General features: G+C 33.5%; 1 protein-coding gene across 1 annotated transcript; it reads right to left on the minus strand.

The window, feature by feature from the left end:
* Nucleotides 1-13,445: 13,445 nt before the first annotated feature.
* LOC105300733 (olfactory receptor 6N2-like) lies at nt 13,446-14,399 on the minus strand. The gene has a single exon (XM_011373106.1). It carries the CDS (start codon nt 14,397-14,399, stop codon nt 13,446-13,448), a length of 954 nt encoding a protein of 317 aa, XP_011371408.1.
* Nucleotides 14,400-15,108: the final 709 nt, after the last annotated feature.

Genomic DNA, 15,108 nt, shown 5'->3' on the forward strand with positions numbered 1-15,108 from the left:
TATATATTTTAAATGCCATTGTGATTCTAATGGGGAGTGCATTAAATCTATATATTGCTTTGGGTAATATGACCATTTTAACTATGTTAATTAGTCCAATCCATGAACATGGAATATCTTTTAATTTGTGTGTCTTCAATTTCTTTTAATAATATCTTACAGTTTTCAGTGTATAGGTCCTTCACATGCTTTGTTAGGTTTATACCTAAGAAGTTTATCCTTTTTTTTGCAATTGCAAAATGAAATTTTTAAATTTATTTTTCTGAAAATTTATTCTTGGTGTATAGAAATGCCATGGACTTTTACACATTGATTTTGTATCCTTCATCTTTACTATATGTGTTTATTGTTTCTAACAGTTTTTCAGTGGAGTCTTTAGGATTTTCTATATAGAGAATCATGTCATCTACAGAAAGTGACAATTTGACTTCTTCATTCCGTTTTGAAGCCTTTTATTTTATCTCCTGCCTGATTGCTCTAGCAAGGACTTTCAATACTGTATTGAATAAGGGTAGTAAAAGTGGGCATGCTTCTTTTTCCTGATTTTAGAAGGAAAGCTTTCAGTTTTTCACCATGAAGTATGATATTAGCTAAGAGTTTGTCATATATACCTTTTTTTATGTTGAGGTACTTTCCTTCTACACCCATTTTATTAAATGTTTTAATTATAAATGGATGATATACCTTGTCAAAAGCATTTTCTGCATTTACTGATATAATCATATGGTTTTTATCCTTTATTTTGTTTATGTGGTATATAACATTAATAGATTTGCATATGTTAAATCATCTTTGTGCCCTGGAATGAACCTCATTTGATTGTGATTTCAATGTATTACATTTGATTTGCTAGTACTTTGTTTAAGATTTTGCATTTGTATTCATCAGAGATATTGGTCTATAGTTTAATTTTTGCTTGTTATCTTTACCAGGTTTTGTATCAGGGTAATATTGGTCCCATAAAATAAGTTAGAAAGTACTGCCTCTTCTTCAATTTTATGAAGGAATTTGAGAACAGGTATTAAATCATCTATGAATGTTTGGTAGAATTCACTATCAAAGCCATCTGGTCCTTTTGGGGAGATTTTTGATGATTGTTTCAATTTCCTTATTGTTGATTGATCTACTTAGATTTTTTAGGTATTTTTTGTGATTCAGTAGAGAAAGGTTTTATATTTCTAAGAACTTGTCCATTTATCCTAGGTTATTAAATTTGGTGGCATATAATATTTTATAGTATACTGGTATGACACTTTGTATTTCTGTGGTATCTGTCATAACTTTTCCTCTTTCATTTCTGATTTTGTTTATTTGTGTCTTTTCTATTTTTCCCTTAGTCAGTCTAGGCAGAAGTTTGTCAATTTTATTGATCTTTTCAAAGAACCATTTATTCGTTGCATTAATTTTACTGATATGATACTTTTTATTTCTGTGGTATCTGTCATAACTTTTCCTCTTTCATTTCTGATTTTGTTTATTTGTGTCTTTTCTATTTTTCCCTTAGTCAGTCTAGGCAGAAGTTTGTCAATTTTATTGATCTTTTCAAAGAACCAGTTATTCATTGCATTAATTTTATCTATTGTCCTTTGATTCTCAGTTTCATTTAATTCTCTAATTTTTATTTTCTTCTTTCTGGTGACTTTGGGCTTCATTTATTCTTTTTTTCCTAGTTTTTAAAAATATAATGTAAGGTTGTTTATTTGGGGTTCATTTTTATTTCTGGAGATAGACCTGTAATGATATGAACTTTCCTCTTATTGCCACTTTTGCTGTATCCAAAAGTTTTAATATATTGTATTTTCATTCTCATTTGTTTCTATGTATCTCTTAGTCTTTTCTTTTATTTCTTCTCTGACCCAGTTATTCTTCAGTAGCACATTGTTTAATCTCTACATATTTGTGCTTCTTCCTGCTTTGTATATTTTTGGTGTTCCATGTTTGAGAGAATACATACTGATAAATGTTATGTTTTCTTGATTGTATTGTTCCCTTGAATATTATGAAATATCCATTTTTTTCTTTTGTTATTTAAAAAAAAATTTTTTTTTTATCGAAGTCTGTTTTGTCAGGTATAAGTACACTATGCCCACTTACTCTGGATACCATTTGCTTGGAGAATCATTTTCCATTCTTAAGAGTCTATATTTCTTTTTGTAGCTGTGAAGTATTTTTTTAAGGCAGCATATTTTTTTGGCTCTATTGAAATATAATAGACAATTTGTCACTTATATTTACAATGTACAATTCAATGATTTTTTTCAGTTATAGTTAGCATACAATAATATACCATTTTCAGTTGTATAACATAGTGACCAATGATCCACATAACTTTCAAAGTGATCACCCCACTAAATCTAGTACCCTTCTTCCCCCTTATATATTTAGTATGACATTATTAACCATCTTCCCCATGCTACACTCTACATCTCCATGTCTAATCTGCAACTATTTGTACCTCTTAATCATCTTGCCTTTTTTTTTGCTGTCCCCCCAACCCCCCTCTCATCTAGTATACCTCTAAATATTCTCTCTATATATGAGTTTATTTCTGCTTTTATCGTTTTGTTGATTTTGCTCTTTAGATTCCACATGTATGTGAAATCATGCGATATTTGTCTTTTTCTATCCGACTCATTTCATTCAATGCAATATCCTCTAAGTTCATCAAGGCAACAACTTTTTCCATCCCCTTCCTTTTAGTCTTTGAGCTTCTTTTAATCTGAAGTAAGTCTCTTGTAGGCAGCATCTTGTTTTCTTATCCATTCAACCAATCTTTTGGTTGGAGCACTTAATTCTTTTCCATTTGAGGTACTTATTGGTAAGAATGTGCTTATTACTATTCTTTATTCCTGTTTTTGATACATGTTTTTTTTCTTCTTAAAGAAGTCTCTCCAACATTTTCTATAATACTGGCTTGGTGTTGATAAATTCTCTCAGCTCATTTTTGTCTGTCTTTCAACTCTAAATGATAGCTTTGCTGAATAAAGAATTCTATTAGCTGCCAGTCTTATGGGTGCTCCCCTGTAGATAACTAATTGCCTTTCTCTTGCTGCTTTTAAGATTATCTCTTTATATTTAACCCTTGGCATTTAAATGATGTGTCTTGGTGTGGGCCTCTTTGGGTTCATCTTTTTTGGTACTCTCTGAGCTTCCTGGGGTTGTTTGTCTATTCCTTTTACTATGTTAGAGAAGTTTTCCATCATTATTTCTTTAAATACCTCTTCAACATCTTGTTTTCCTTTCGGTACCCTATGACGTGACTTTTTTTTTTTTTTTTCATTTAATAGTGTCTCATAGGCTCCTTAAATTATTATTATAGTCTTGGCTTCTTTTTTCTTGCCATTCTGAATTAGAGTCCTTGGTTTCCCATCCTCTATATAGGTCATTTGATCTTCTTTTTTATTCATTTATTCTATTTAATATACTTTTCATCTCAGATAATATGTTCTTCATTTCTGACTCGTTCTCTTTTATAATTTCCATTTTCATGTTTTTTATCTCTTTGTTAAAGTTCTTACTGAATTCATCTACACTTCCCCTAAGTTCATTGAGCATCTTTATAACCAGTGTTTTAAACTCTGCATATGTTAGGTTGCTTGACTCCATTATTTCTGGATCTTTGTTCTATTCTCTCATATGTTTCTGCTTCCTTGTTTTTTTTTTTTCATTTTGGCTGCCTTTCTGTGTCTGTTTCTATGTACTAAACAAAGCCTTTAATTTTCTCGGTCTTGTTAATGTGGTTATGTGAGGTAGGTGTCCAGTGGCACAATCCTGAGAGAGATTTAGCTATAGGCCAACTTTAGCCCGAGGCAGTGCCCCTCCAGGGCCACCCGTTAAGAATCAGCAAGCGATCCACAGATGCTGTACTTACAGTTGCCTCAAATGGCCACGCCAGAACCCACAGTCACCTGCCAGCAGTGTGAGTCTAGGTGCTGCTCAGTAAGGGGTGCCTGACTTGCTGAGGACACACCTGGATGTGGCTTGGGTAGGGTTACAAGTTGGGGGAGGCAGAGTTTCAGAGAATTCTCTGAGTATAGTGACTTTTGTTATCCAGTTTGATGACATTTCCGCTATGGCAGCTCTGAATCCACACACTGGGGGATGGGGGTGGGGTGGGTGGGGGCTCAATAGAAGAACAATGGATATTGCTGGCACTTCTATACAAAGTCTTGCCTTCGTGTCTCAACCTGACAACTCACTGTCCCTCTAAGTCCCTGGTGCCCCCTGTGCAGCCAACCGGTGCAGGTGCTCAGAGTGAGCAGGTCTGTCACTGTGAATGGCTCTCTTAAGAGGTGTCTACAGCTGCTGGCTGCTGCTATGGCCTCTGTCTCACTCGGTCACTCAGGACCGGGCAGCCTCATGTCCTTGTCCCATCTTACCTCCTCCCATTGTAGGGTTATTTGTTATTTCCCTAGTTGTAGGGCTTGTTCATATAGATTCCAGAAGATTTTTTTTTTTTTTTTTTTTTTTTTTTTTTGCTGTTTGCGCCTTGTTTCTGTCACAGCTTTTATTTGGTCTCAAGAGGGATGAACAGAGCCTCTATCATCTATGTCATTTTTTCCTCTCCCCTCTGATTTTTTTAAATCTAATTTGCTACTCTGTGCCTCTTGATTGGTGAGTTTAGTTTATTTACATTTAGGGTAATAATTGATATATGAGAATTTTTTATATCCCTTCCATATTTTGTTTTCTGGTAGCTCAGTGTCTCCATTGTTTCTTTGCCCCTGTGTTTCTGTCTGCATTTTTGTTTGGTGATATTATATAATTTTTTGCCTGTTCCCTCTTTTTTATGTTACATGTGTTTTCTAGATTGTGTGTGTGTAAGTTAATGTAAAAGAAGGTTTCATATATACAGTAGTCCTTTCTTCTACATGCATCTTACATCCATTCCCATTTGTAAATGCAGACTTTTATTCCCTCTCTTTTTCTGTTTTTGTTGTCACAAATTATCCCTGCTTATGCTGTGAGTTCATTTCTGAGTTGCAGTAGCTAATGTTTTCTTCGTCACTTTTTTAAATGACAGAAAGCTCAAATTTGCAGTTTTAAAAAATTCAACTGTATACAAGAAAAGTCAGATAGGCAGTTTAATGAACTCAGAAATAAAATTAATGATAAAAAATACATTACCAAAGAAATTGAAACTTAGAAAAACAACAAAATAGAAATTCTGGAGTTGAAGACCTCAAAGAAAATGATGAAGAATGAAATAGTGAGCTTAGAAAATACAGCTGACCAGATGGAGAAAAGAATTAGTGATATCGAAGATGGAAATTCGGAAATAACACATGGGAAAAGAGAGTGAAAAGAAATAAAAAGAGTAAAAAAAAAAAAGGTGGAAAAAGAAAACAAAAACAACACTCTACAAGAACTATCTGACTCCATCAGAAAGAGTAACATAAGAATAATAGGTATACCAGAAAAAGAAAGGGAAAAGGGAACAGAGAACCTATTCAAACAAATAGTTGATGAAAACTTCCCAAACCTATGAAAAATACTGAATCCTCAAATTCAAGAAACAAACAGAACAACTAATTATCTTACCCATAAAGCCTTATCCTGGACACATTATATTAAAATGGTCAAAAATTAATGACAAAGAAAGAATTCTAAAGGTAGCCAGGGAAAAGAAGATAGTAACCTATGAAGAAAATCCTATTAGATTATTGTCAGATTATAAAGCAGAAACTCTACAAACTAAGAGGAATAGGAAACAAATATTTAAACTATTGAGAGACTACCAGCCAGAAATAATATATCTAGCACAGTTATCCTTTAAACATGAAGGAGAAATGAAAATCTTTTCAGAGCTGAGGAAATTTTTCACCATAAGTCCTGCATTACAGAAAATACTACAGGGGTCATTCTACCTAAAACAAAAGATACAAAACTGTAAGTAAGATGACTAACAGGCAGACAGACGTAGGAAATTGCAACTCTTATTCCGAATAGGATTTTATACACTTAAGTATTATATACCTTTTTGGAGAAATGACTACTCAGATCTTCTATTAATTTTTTAATTGGATAATTTTTTATGGTATTAAGCTATATGAATTCTTATATATTTTGGATATTAATCTCTTATTGGATATATCATTTGCAAATATCTTCTTCCATTTAGTCAGTTCCTTCTTGTTTATTAATCGTCTCCTTGCTGTGCAAAAACTTGTTTAGTTTGATATAATCCCACATGTTTTTTTTTTTTAATTAAGTTTATTGGAGTAACATTCATTAATACAATTATATAATTTTCAGGTGTACATGATAAGTTGACACCTGTATATTCTATTGTATATTTACCACCCAAAGTTTAGTTTCCTTCAGCTAACATACATTTGATCCACTTTACCCATTTCACCCTCCCCCTAACCCCTTATATTTGACCCTCTTTTACCACATTTACCTTCCCAATTCTCCACCACGTCCTACCCTCTGGTAATCACTAGTCTATAGTCCATGTCCATGTGTCTCTGTTTGTTTGTCCTGTTCATGTGCTGCTTTTAAGTTTGTATAACACATACAAGTGCTATCATGTGATTTTCAACTTTTTCTGTGTGGCTTATTTCACTTAGCAAGATTATCTCAAGGTCCATTCATGTTGTCACAAATGGCAGTATCTCATCTCTTCTTATGGCTAAGTAATATTCCATTGTATATATGTTCCACAGCATCTTTATCCGATCATCTATCGTAGGACACTTTGGTTGCTTCCATGTCTTGGCCACTGTAAATAATGCTTCTATGAACATTAGTGTACAAATATCTTTTTGGATACAGATTTTCAGTCTTTGGGGATAAATATCCAGTAGAGAGATTGCTGGATCATATGGTAGATCAATTCTTAGTTTTCTGAGGAACCTCGATACTGTTTTCCACACTGGCTGTACCAATTTGCAGTCCCACTAGCAGCGTATGAGGGTTCCTTTTTCTCCGCATCATCTCCAACATTTATTATTGTCTTGCTGATTATAGCTATTCTAACAGGTGTAAGATGGTATCTCATTGTGGATTTGATTTGCATTTCCCCAATAGCTAGCAATATTGAGCTTCTTTTCAAATATTTGTTGGTCATTTGTACTTCCTCTAGGGAGAAGTGTCTGTTCAGGTCCTCTGCCCATTTTTTGATTGGATTATTATTATTTTTTTTATTGTTATTAAGTTGTATGAGTTCTTTGTATATTTTGGATATTAGGACCTTATTGGAGTTGTTGCTTGAAAATATATTTTCCCAGTCAGGTGGTTGTCTCTTTACCTTGTTGATGGTTTCTTTTTGCTGAGCAGAAGCTTTTTAGTTTGACGTAGTTCCATTCATCACTTGCTTTTACTTGCCTTGCCTTTGAAGTCAAATTCATAAAATTCTCTTTATGTTCAAGGTCCTTGAGTTTTGTTCCTAGGTTTTCTTCTATGCATTTTATTGTTTCAGATCTTATATTCAGGTCCTTAATCCATTTTGAGTTAATTTTGGTGTGTGGTGATAGACAACAGTCTAGTTTCATTCTTTCGCAAGTGGCTTTCCAGATTTCCCATCACCATTTATTGAAAAGGCTTTCCTTTCTCCACTGCATATTTTTTGCTTTTTGTTAAAATTATTTGCCCATATAAATATGGGTTTACTTCTGAACTCTGGATTTTATTCCACTGGTCCATGTGTCTGTTTTTCTGCCAATACCATGCTGTTTTGATTAATGTCGTTTAGTACTATAATTTAAAGTCGAACAGAGTGATGCCTCCAGCCTCGTTTTTCTCATAATGGCTTTGGCAATTCAGGGTCTTTTGTGCTTCTATACAAATCTGGATTTTTTATTCTATTTCTTTAAAAAGTGCTGATCAGATTTTGATACAAAATCAATGTTCAAAAATCCAGATTGCATTAAATCTGTATAATGCTTTAGGTAATTTGGTCATTTTAACTATGTTGATTCTTCTAATCCAAGAACACAAAATATCTTTCCATTTTTTTGTATATTCTTCGATTTCTTTTAATAGGGTCTTACAGTTTTCATTATATAGTTCATTCACGTTTCGTTAAATATATTCCTAGGCATTTTATTCTTTTTTGTTGCAATTGCAAAAGGAATTAATTTTTCCACTTCTTTTTCTAACAATTCATGATTAGAGTATAGAAATGCTTTGGATTTTTGAACATTGATTTTGTATCCAGAAACTTTACTGTATTTGGTTATTATTTCTAGTAGTGGGTTTTATGAAGTCTATAGGGCTTTTTATATAGAGAATCATGTCTTCCGCAAATAGTGACCGTTTAAATTTTTCGTTTCCTCTTTGGATGTCTCTTATATTTTTCTCTTGCCTGATTGCACTCGCTAGGATCTCCAATGTTATATTGAATAACAGTGGCAATAGTGGACAGCCCTTTCTTGTCCCTGATCTTGGAGGAAAGGTTTTTAGTTTTTCACCATGAAGTATAATGTTGGCTGAGGGTTTGTCATAGATGGCTTTTATTATGTTAAAGTACTTTTCTTCTATACCAATTTTGTTAAGTGTTTTTATCATAAATGGATGCTGTATCTTGTCAAAGGCTTTTTCTGCAACTATTGATATGATCATATGTTTCTTATTTTTTAATTTGTTTATGTGGTGTATCACATTAATCGATTTGAGTATTTTGAACCATCCCTGTGCCTCTGTGATGAAGCCCACTTGATCGTGGTGTATAATCTTTTTAATACGTTGGTGTATTCACTTCACTAAATTTTTGCCTCTGTGCTCATCAGAGATATTGGTCTGTAGTTTTCTTTTTGTGTGTTATCTTTACCAGGTTTTGGTAACAGGATAATATGGTCCTTATAAAATGAGCTTGGAAGTATTGTCACCTCTTCAACTTTTTGGAAGAGTTTGAGGAGAATAGGTCTTAAATCTTCTTTGAATGTTTGGTAGAATTGCTTCACCAGTGAAGCAATCTGGTCCTGGACTTTTACTTTTTGGTAGTTTTTCATGATTGTTTCAATTTCCATACTGCTGATCAGCCTATTTAGATTTTCCAGTTCTTTTTGATTCAGTCTAAGAAGTTTGTATTGTTCAAAGTACCAGTCCATTTCTTCTAGGTTATTAAATTTGGAGTTATATACTTTTTCATAGTATTCTTGTATGAGCCTTTGTATTTCTGCAATATCAATCATAATTTTTCCTCTTTCATCTCTGATTTTATTTGTGTCCTTTCTCTCTTTTTTTTTTAGTGAGTCTAGCCAGGGGTTCGTCAATTTTATTAATCTTCTCAAAAAACCAGCTCTTTGTTGCATTTATTTTTTCTATTTTTTTTTTGATTTATTTTATTTCTGTTCTAATTTTGATGATTTCTTTCCTTCTGCTGACTTTAGGCTTCATTTGTTCTTCCTTTTCTAGTTTTTTAAGATGAAATGTTAGGTTGTTTATTTGGGCTCATTCTTATTTTTGGAGATAGGCCTGTAATAATATGACCTTTCCTCTTATGACCACTTTTGCCATGTCCAAAAGTATTAATATGTTTTACTATCATTATCTTTTGTTTCTGTATATCTCTTGATCTCTTTTTATTTCTTTTCAGATCTAGTTATTCATCAGTACCATGGTATTTAAACTCCATGTATTTGTGGTTCTTCCTGATTTCTTTCTGCATTTGATCTCTACTTTCAAAGCATTATGATCAGAGAATATGGTTGGTATGATTTCAACCCTCTTATACTTGTTTATGCTATCTCTGTGTTCTAGTATGTGGTTGATTCTTGAGAATGTTCCATGTGAAGTAGAGAAGAATGTATAAGTAGCCGTTTTGGGATGGAAGGCTCTGTAAATGTTAATTATTTCCAGTTGGTCTAATGTGTCATTTAAGAATGGTATTCTCTTATTGATTTTCTGTTTGAATAATCTTTCCATGTCCAACAGTGGGGTATTTAGGTCCCCTACTAAAATAGTGTTTTGGTCTGTTTCTCCCTTTAGTTCTGTTAGTAATTGCTTTACATATTTTGTGGCTCCCTAATTGGAAGTATAGATATATAAGTGTTATGTTTTCTTGGTCCATGATTCTTTTTATCATTATGAAGTGTCCCTCAGTATTTTCCTTTATCTTTTTTATTTTGAAGTCTATTTTGTCTGATATTAATACCACTACTTCCACGCTTCTCTGAATGACATATGCTTGAAATATCATTTTCCAACCATTCACTTTGAGTCTGTATTTGTCTTTGGAGCTGAGGTATGTCTCCTGGAGGCAGCATATGGTTGGGTTTTGTTTTTTGATCCATTCTGCCACTCTGTACCTTTTATTGGTAAGTTCAATCCTTTTGCATTTAGAGTGATTATTGAAATATGATATCTTCTTATAGCCATTTTATCTTTTGCTTTCTGATAGCTCAGTGTTTCCATTGCTTCCTTGTCCTTGTGCTTCTGTTTTCTTTATTTTGATTGGCTATGTGGGTTTTCTCTCTGATCCTTCTTGTTTTATGTTATATACTTTGGTTCTGAATCTTTGTTGTGTGGTTACCATTATGAGTATGTAAAGGATCGTGATGTATATATAGTCATCCATTTTCTTCTGCATGTACCTTATCTCCATTCTCCTTTGCGAATTTGTATCTTTGAATCATCCCCTCTTTAGTCATTGTTATCTCAATTTGTTCCTATGTATACTGAATGTTCATTACTATCTTGCTAAAGTAATTCTCTTCTTATTATTTAAGCTTAATGGCCTGTTCTCTGTAAGGGTTACTCTCCTCTGCTTCTATTTGCCTGATAGTCACTCTACTCCTAATTATGTTTTTGTTATTGTTGTTGTTGTTGTTGTTATTTTGTTTTAGATTAGCTGACCCCTTTCAGTATTTCCTGTAGTGCAGGCCTCGTAGTGGAGAATTCTCTCAATTTTTGTATGTCTAGAAAGGTCTTTATTTCTCCTTCCTATCTAAGAAGAGCTTAGCTGGATACATTATTCTAATTGGTATGTCATTTCACTTCATAGTTTAAATATTTGATTCCATTCCTTTCTGTCTTGTGCTGAGAAGACTGAGGAAAATCTAATGGGTTTTCTGCTATAAGTTACTGTTTTCTTCTCCCTGACTGCACTGAGAATTCTGTTTTGTCATTGATTTTTGATAATTTTAATACAATATGTCTTGGTGAATGCCTTTTTGGGTCGAGATAATTCGGTGTTCTGTTGACTTCTTGAATTCCAAGCTCCAGCTTATTCCTTAGATTTGGGAAATTCTTGTCAACTATTTGTCTGAAAATGCTTTCTAGTCCCTGCTCATTTTCCTCGCCTTTGATATTGCCCATTATTCTTATGTCTCCTCTCCTGATGCTGTCAGCTGGTTCTTGAATTTCTCTTTCATTATTTTCATTCTTCAGTTTCTCTCTTGTTCTTTCTGATTTATTTCTAGATGTCTGTCTTCAATATTACTGATCCTTTCCTCCATTTGGTCGACTCTATTTCCCAAGCTTGTTATTTCATTTTTCAACTCTTGCTGTGTGTTCTTCATCTCCAGAAGTTATATTTGGTTCTTTTTAGGGTTTCAATCTCCTTGCTCTGCTCCTCTAGGTATTTCATCAATACCTGAAATTATTGATATCACTCATTGCAGAATTCACTGAGTTTTTTCAGAAATACCATCTTGAATTCTGTCATTTAAGTTCCATATTTCTATGTATGTAAGCTTATTTTCTAGAGATATTTCTCTTTTTTTCTGAGATGCCTTGTCACCTTGGTTGTTCATGGTGTTTAATGGATTATTTCTCTGCCTAGGCATTAATGAAAGTGTATTCTGCTTTTTTTTTTTTTCAATCCAGAAAGATTTATTATATAAAGTTCTCCCTTTAGCCTGCTACAAAGAAGGCGCTTTTCTTTTGGTTTCCAGTAGATGGCATCTAAGCCTCTTGGATCCCTGCTTTATATAAAGCCTTAAAAATGTCTTTTTATTTTCTTATAGATGTTTAATCATGCTAGCTACCCTCAGTCTCAGTTTCTGGCAGTGTTAGTGACAATTTTGGTAGGGCTTGCTCAGATTCGCCTGGGACTCCATGGTGATCAGTCTGGGAGAGTATGACAGTAGTAGCCCATATGTTTATTTTTATCTTTGTTGCCCTTGTTTAAGGCAACATATCAGAAAAAAATATTACTAAGCACAATTCCAGGGAGTTTACTTCCTATGTTTTCTTTTAGAAGTTTTGTTTTCAGGTCTTTAAAGTCTTTGATCCACTTGAGTTTATTTTTGTATGTGGTGTAATAAAGTGGTTTTACTTCATTTTTTTTTTTTTTGCATGTATCTATCCCATTTTTCCAATATCACTTATTGATGAGACTGCCTTTACCCCATTGTAGAGTCTTCCTTTCTTCATCATGGGTAAATTGGCTGTATAAGCAAAAATTTTATTTTGGGGCTCTTTATTATATTGCATCAATCTATATATCTGATTTTATCCCAGTATCATGCTGATTATTGTAGTCTTGTAGTTTAGTTTGATATCAGGTAGAGTGATATTTCCCACTTTTCTTTCTTAAAATTGCTTTTTGGCTATTCAAGACTTTTGTGGTTCTATGTAGATTTTAGGATTAGTTCTAATACTCAGAAGAATACCATTGATATTTTAATAAGGATTGCATGAAATATGTATATTAAATTAAATAGTAAAAACTTTTTAATATTAATTGTTCCAATCCATGAGCAAGATATATCTTTCCGTTTATTTGTATCTCCTTCAATTTTTTTTCTCCAATGTCTTATACCTTTCAGAGTATAGGTCTTTCATTTCTTTTATTAAATGTATTTCTTGCTATTTTATGTTTTTTAATGCAATTGTAAATGGGATTAGTTTTTTAATTTCCCCTTCTATTGTTCATTATTCATGTATAAAAATGCAACATATTTTTGTATATTGATTCGGTATTCTGTGATTTTACTGAATTATTTATTAGTTCTAATAATTTTTTGGTGGAGTCTTCAGAATTTTTTGTATATAATATCATGTCATCTGCAAATAATGAGAGTTTTACATCTTCCTTTCCAATGTGGATGGCTATAATTTTTTTTCTAATCATACAGCTGTGGCTAGGTCTTTTGTATGCTTTTTTTTTAAGAATGAATATACTACTGTCACCATATATTTGATCCCCTTTGTGGAAGGAAATTTAACTTTGGGTGGTGATCACACAAGGTAATGTACATATGGTGTATTATAAAACTGCACACTTGAAAACTAATTTTATTAACAATGTCACTCAAATAAATTTAATAAAATTATAATAATAATGGAGATACTAGTGTATTATTAAGTGTAGAAAACACTAATAAAATAAAGAATGGAAAGCAAAGATTTACAAAACAAAATAAAAAAAAATAAAGTCTTTGAAAGATAAGACTTGAGATCCATTGCATGTGTGACTATTTAAGGTCAGGACAAAAACGGTACATAGAACATTTATGAGATCAACAATGAAGTCAAGGAAGGATGTTGGTAGGAGGTCAATGGTGAGTTGCACTAACTCTCTTCCCTTTCTGGAAGATGATTCTCTTAATGGACTTAATGAGTTCCTTGTTACGGAGACTGTAGATAATTGGGTTGACTAGTGGTGTTAATACAGAGTAGATTACAGCAAGTGTCCGATCAATGGTCAGTGAATAGCTCTTCTTTAACCGCACATACATGAAGATAATGCTCCCAAAGAAGATGAGGATCACAATGAGATGTGAGCCACATGTAGAAAAGGCTTTCTTTCTTCCTGCTGTTGTTTTCATTTTCAGTATGGTCCAAATGATTCTTCCATAAGAAACTATAATAAAAAGGAAGGTAATAAGGATAATAAAGGCATTGATGGTAAAGTCCACCAGGACATTAGTGGTTGTGCCTTTGCAGGCCAGGGTCAGCAGAGGTGGAAAGTCACAGAAGATGTGTTCAATTTCATTGTAGCCACAGAAAAGGAGCTGGGAGACCAGGATGACTTCAGAAATGGGACACAGGAAACCACAAGTCCAACAACCAGCAGCTATCTTCACACAGAGTGTTGGGGTCATAATTGCAGGGTAGTGGAGGGGCCGGCAGATAGCCAGGTATCGGTCATAGGCCATGGCTGTAAGAAGGCAGCATTCAGAGGCTCCTAGGGAGTGGAAGAAGTAGGTCTGAAGGAGGCATCCTGCAAAAGATATGGTCTTCTTCTCACTGAGAAGATTAGCTAGCATCTTGGGGATTATGGTAGCTGTATACCAGAGCTCCAAGAAGGAGAGAATACTGATAAAATGGTACATGGGTGTGTGTAGGGCTACATCTAATCGTATGACTAAGAAGATGAGCATGTTGCCACAGACAGTGAACAGGTATGCCACCAACAACAGGACAAAAAGCCAGCCTGTGACAGGTCCTCCTTCAGGGAAACCAAGGAGCACAAATTCAACCAAGCTTGAATGATTGTGTTTTTTCATGAGAGGCTGAGATGGAGAAGGTAAGGAGAAAAATATAAATTTAGATGAATGCCAAATCTAACTCCAAACTTTATTTCTCTCTTTTTGTTTTTTAATTTAAAGTTAGCACTTGAATTACTACTGCTGCTGTTACTACTATTTGTACTATTCTAAAACTAATAATAGCTGACTTATTAGCGCTCACTAAGCATCAAGCATTTTTACAAGTGTTTTGCATTCAATAGTTTACTTATTTTTTACACAACAAATGAAATCTATTGCCATATCTATTTTAAAGATGATAAAGTTCAGGAATGAAAAAAAAAATTATGAAACTTTTCTATTTCAAATAGATACCATGTCACAGAAACAAAATTTGAACTTATATATGCTAACTCCATTCTGTTTATCTCTATACTATGTGGCCTTCTCCAAACATTCTATCTCCCCTCTCCAATCATAGTTTTTCTTTCAGTTAAATCTCAAAGAGTAAATTTTGTATATGAGATTAATGCAGCGGTAAGTCTTTTCTTATTTTTCAGTTCATTTATATGCACTTGTCAGTATAAGGAGTATAAAATTCAACAAGGTGAAAGTTAAGCTACCAAGCAGCTTACAACATCCTAGGGAAGCAGACACATCAGTCAGTCATCTCAAGGTAGTCTGTGAAGTAAAGGGAACTGCAGAGTGCTAAGATAGGGGCTCATTTCTCAGATCAGAATGACTGAAA

Source organism: Pteropus vampyrus, unplaced genomic scaffold (assembly GCF_000151845.1).
Source record: "Pteropus vampyrus isolate Shadow unplaced genomic scaffold, Pvam_2.0 Scaffold217, whole genome shotgun sequence".
NCBI classification, from domain to species: Eukaryota; Metazoa; Chordata; class Mammalia; order Chiroptera; family Pteropodidae; genus Pteropus; species Pteropus vampyrus.

Bases quoted from the DNA above. Each gene is read 5' to 3' on its own strand.
- LOC105300733 (XM_011373106.1), bottom strand. From the start codon at position 14,399: ATGAAAAAACACAATCATTCAAGCTTGGTTGAATTTGTGCTCCTTGGT.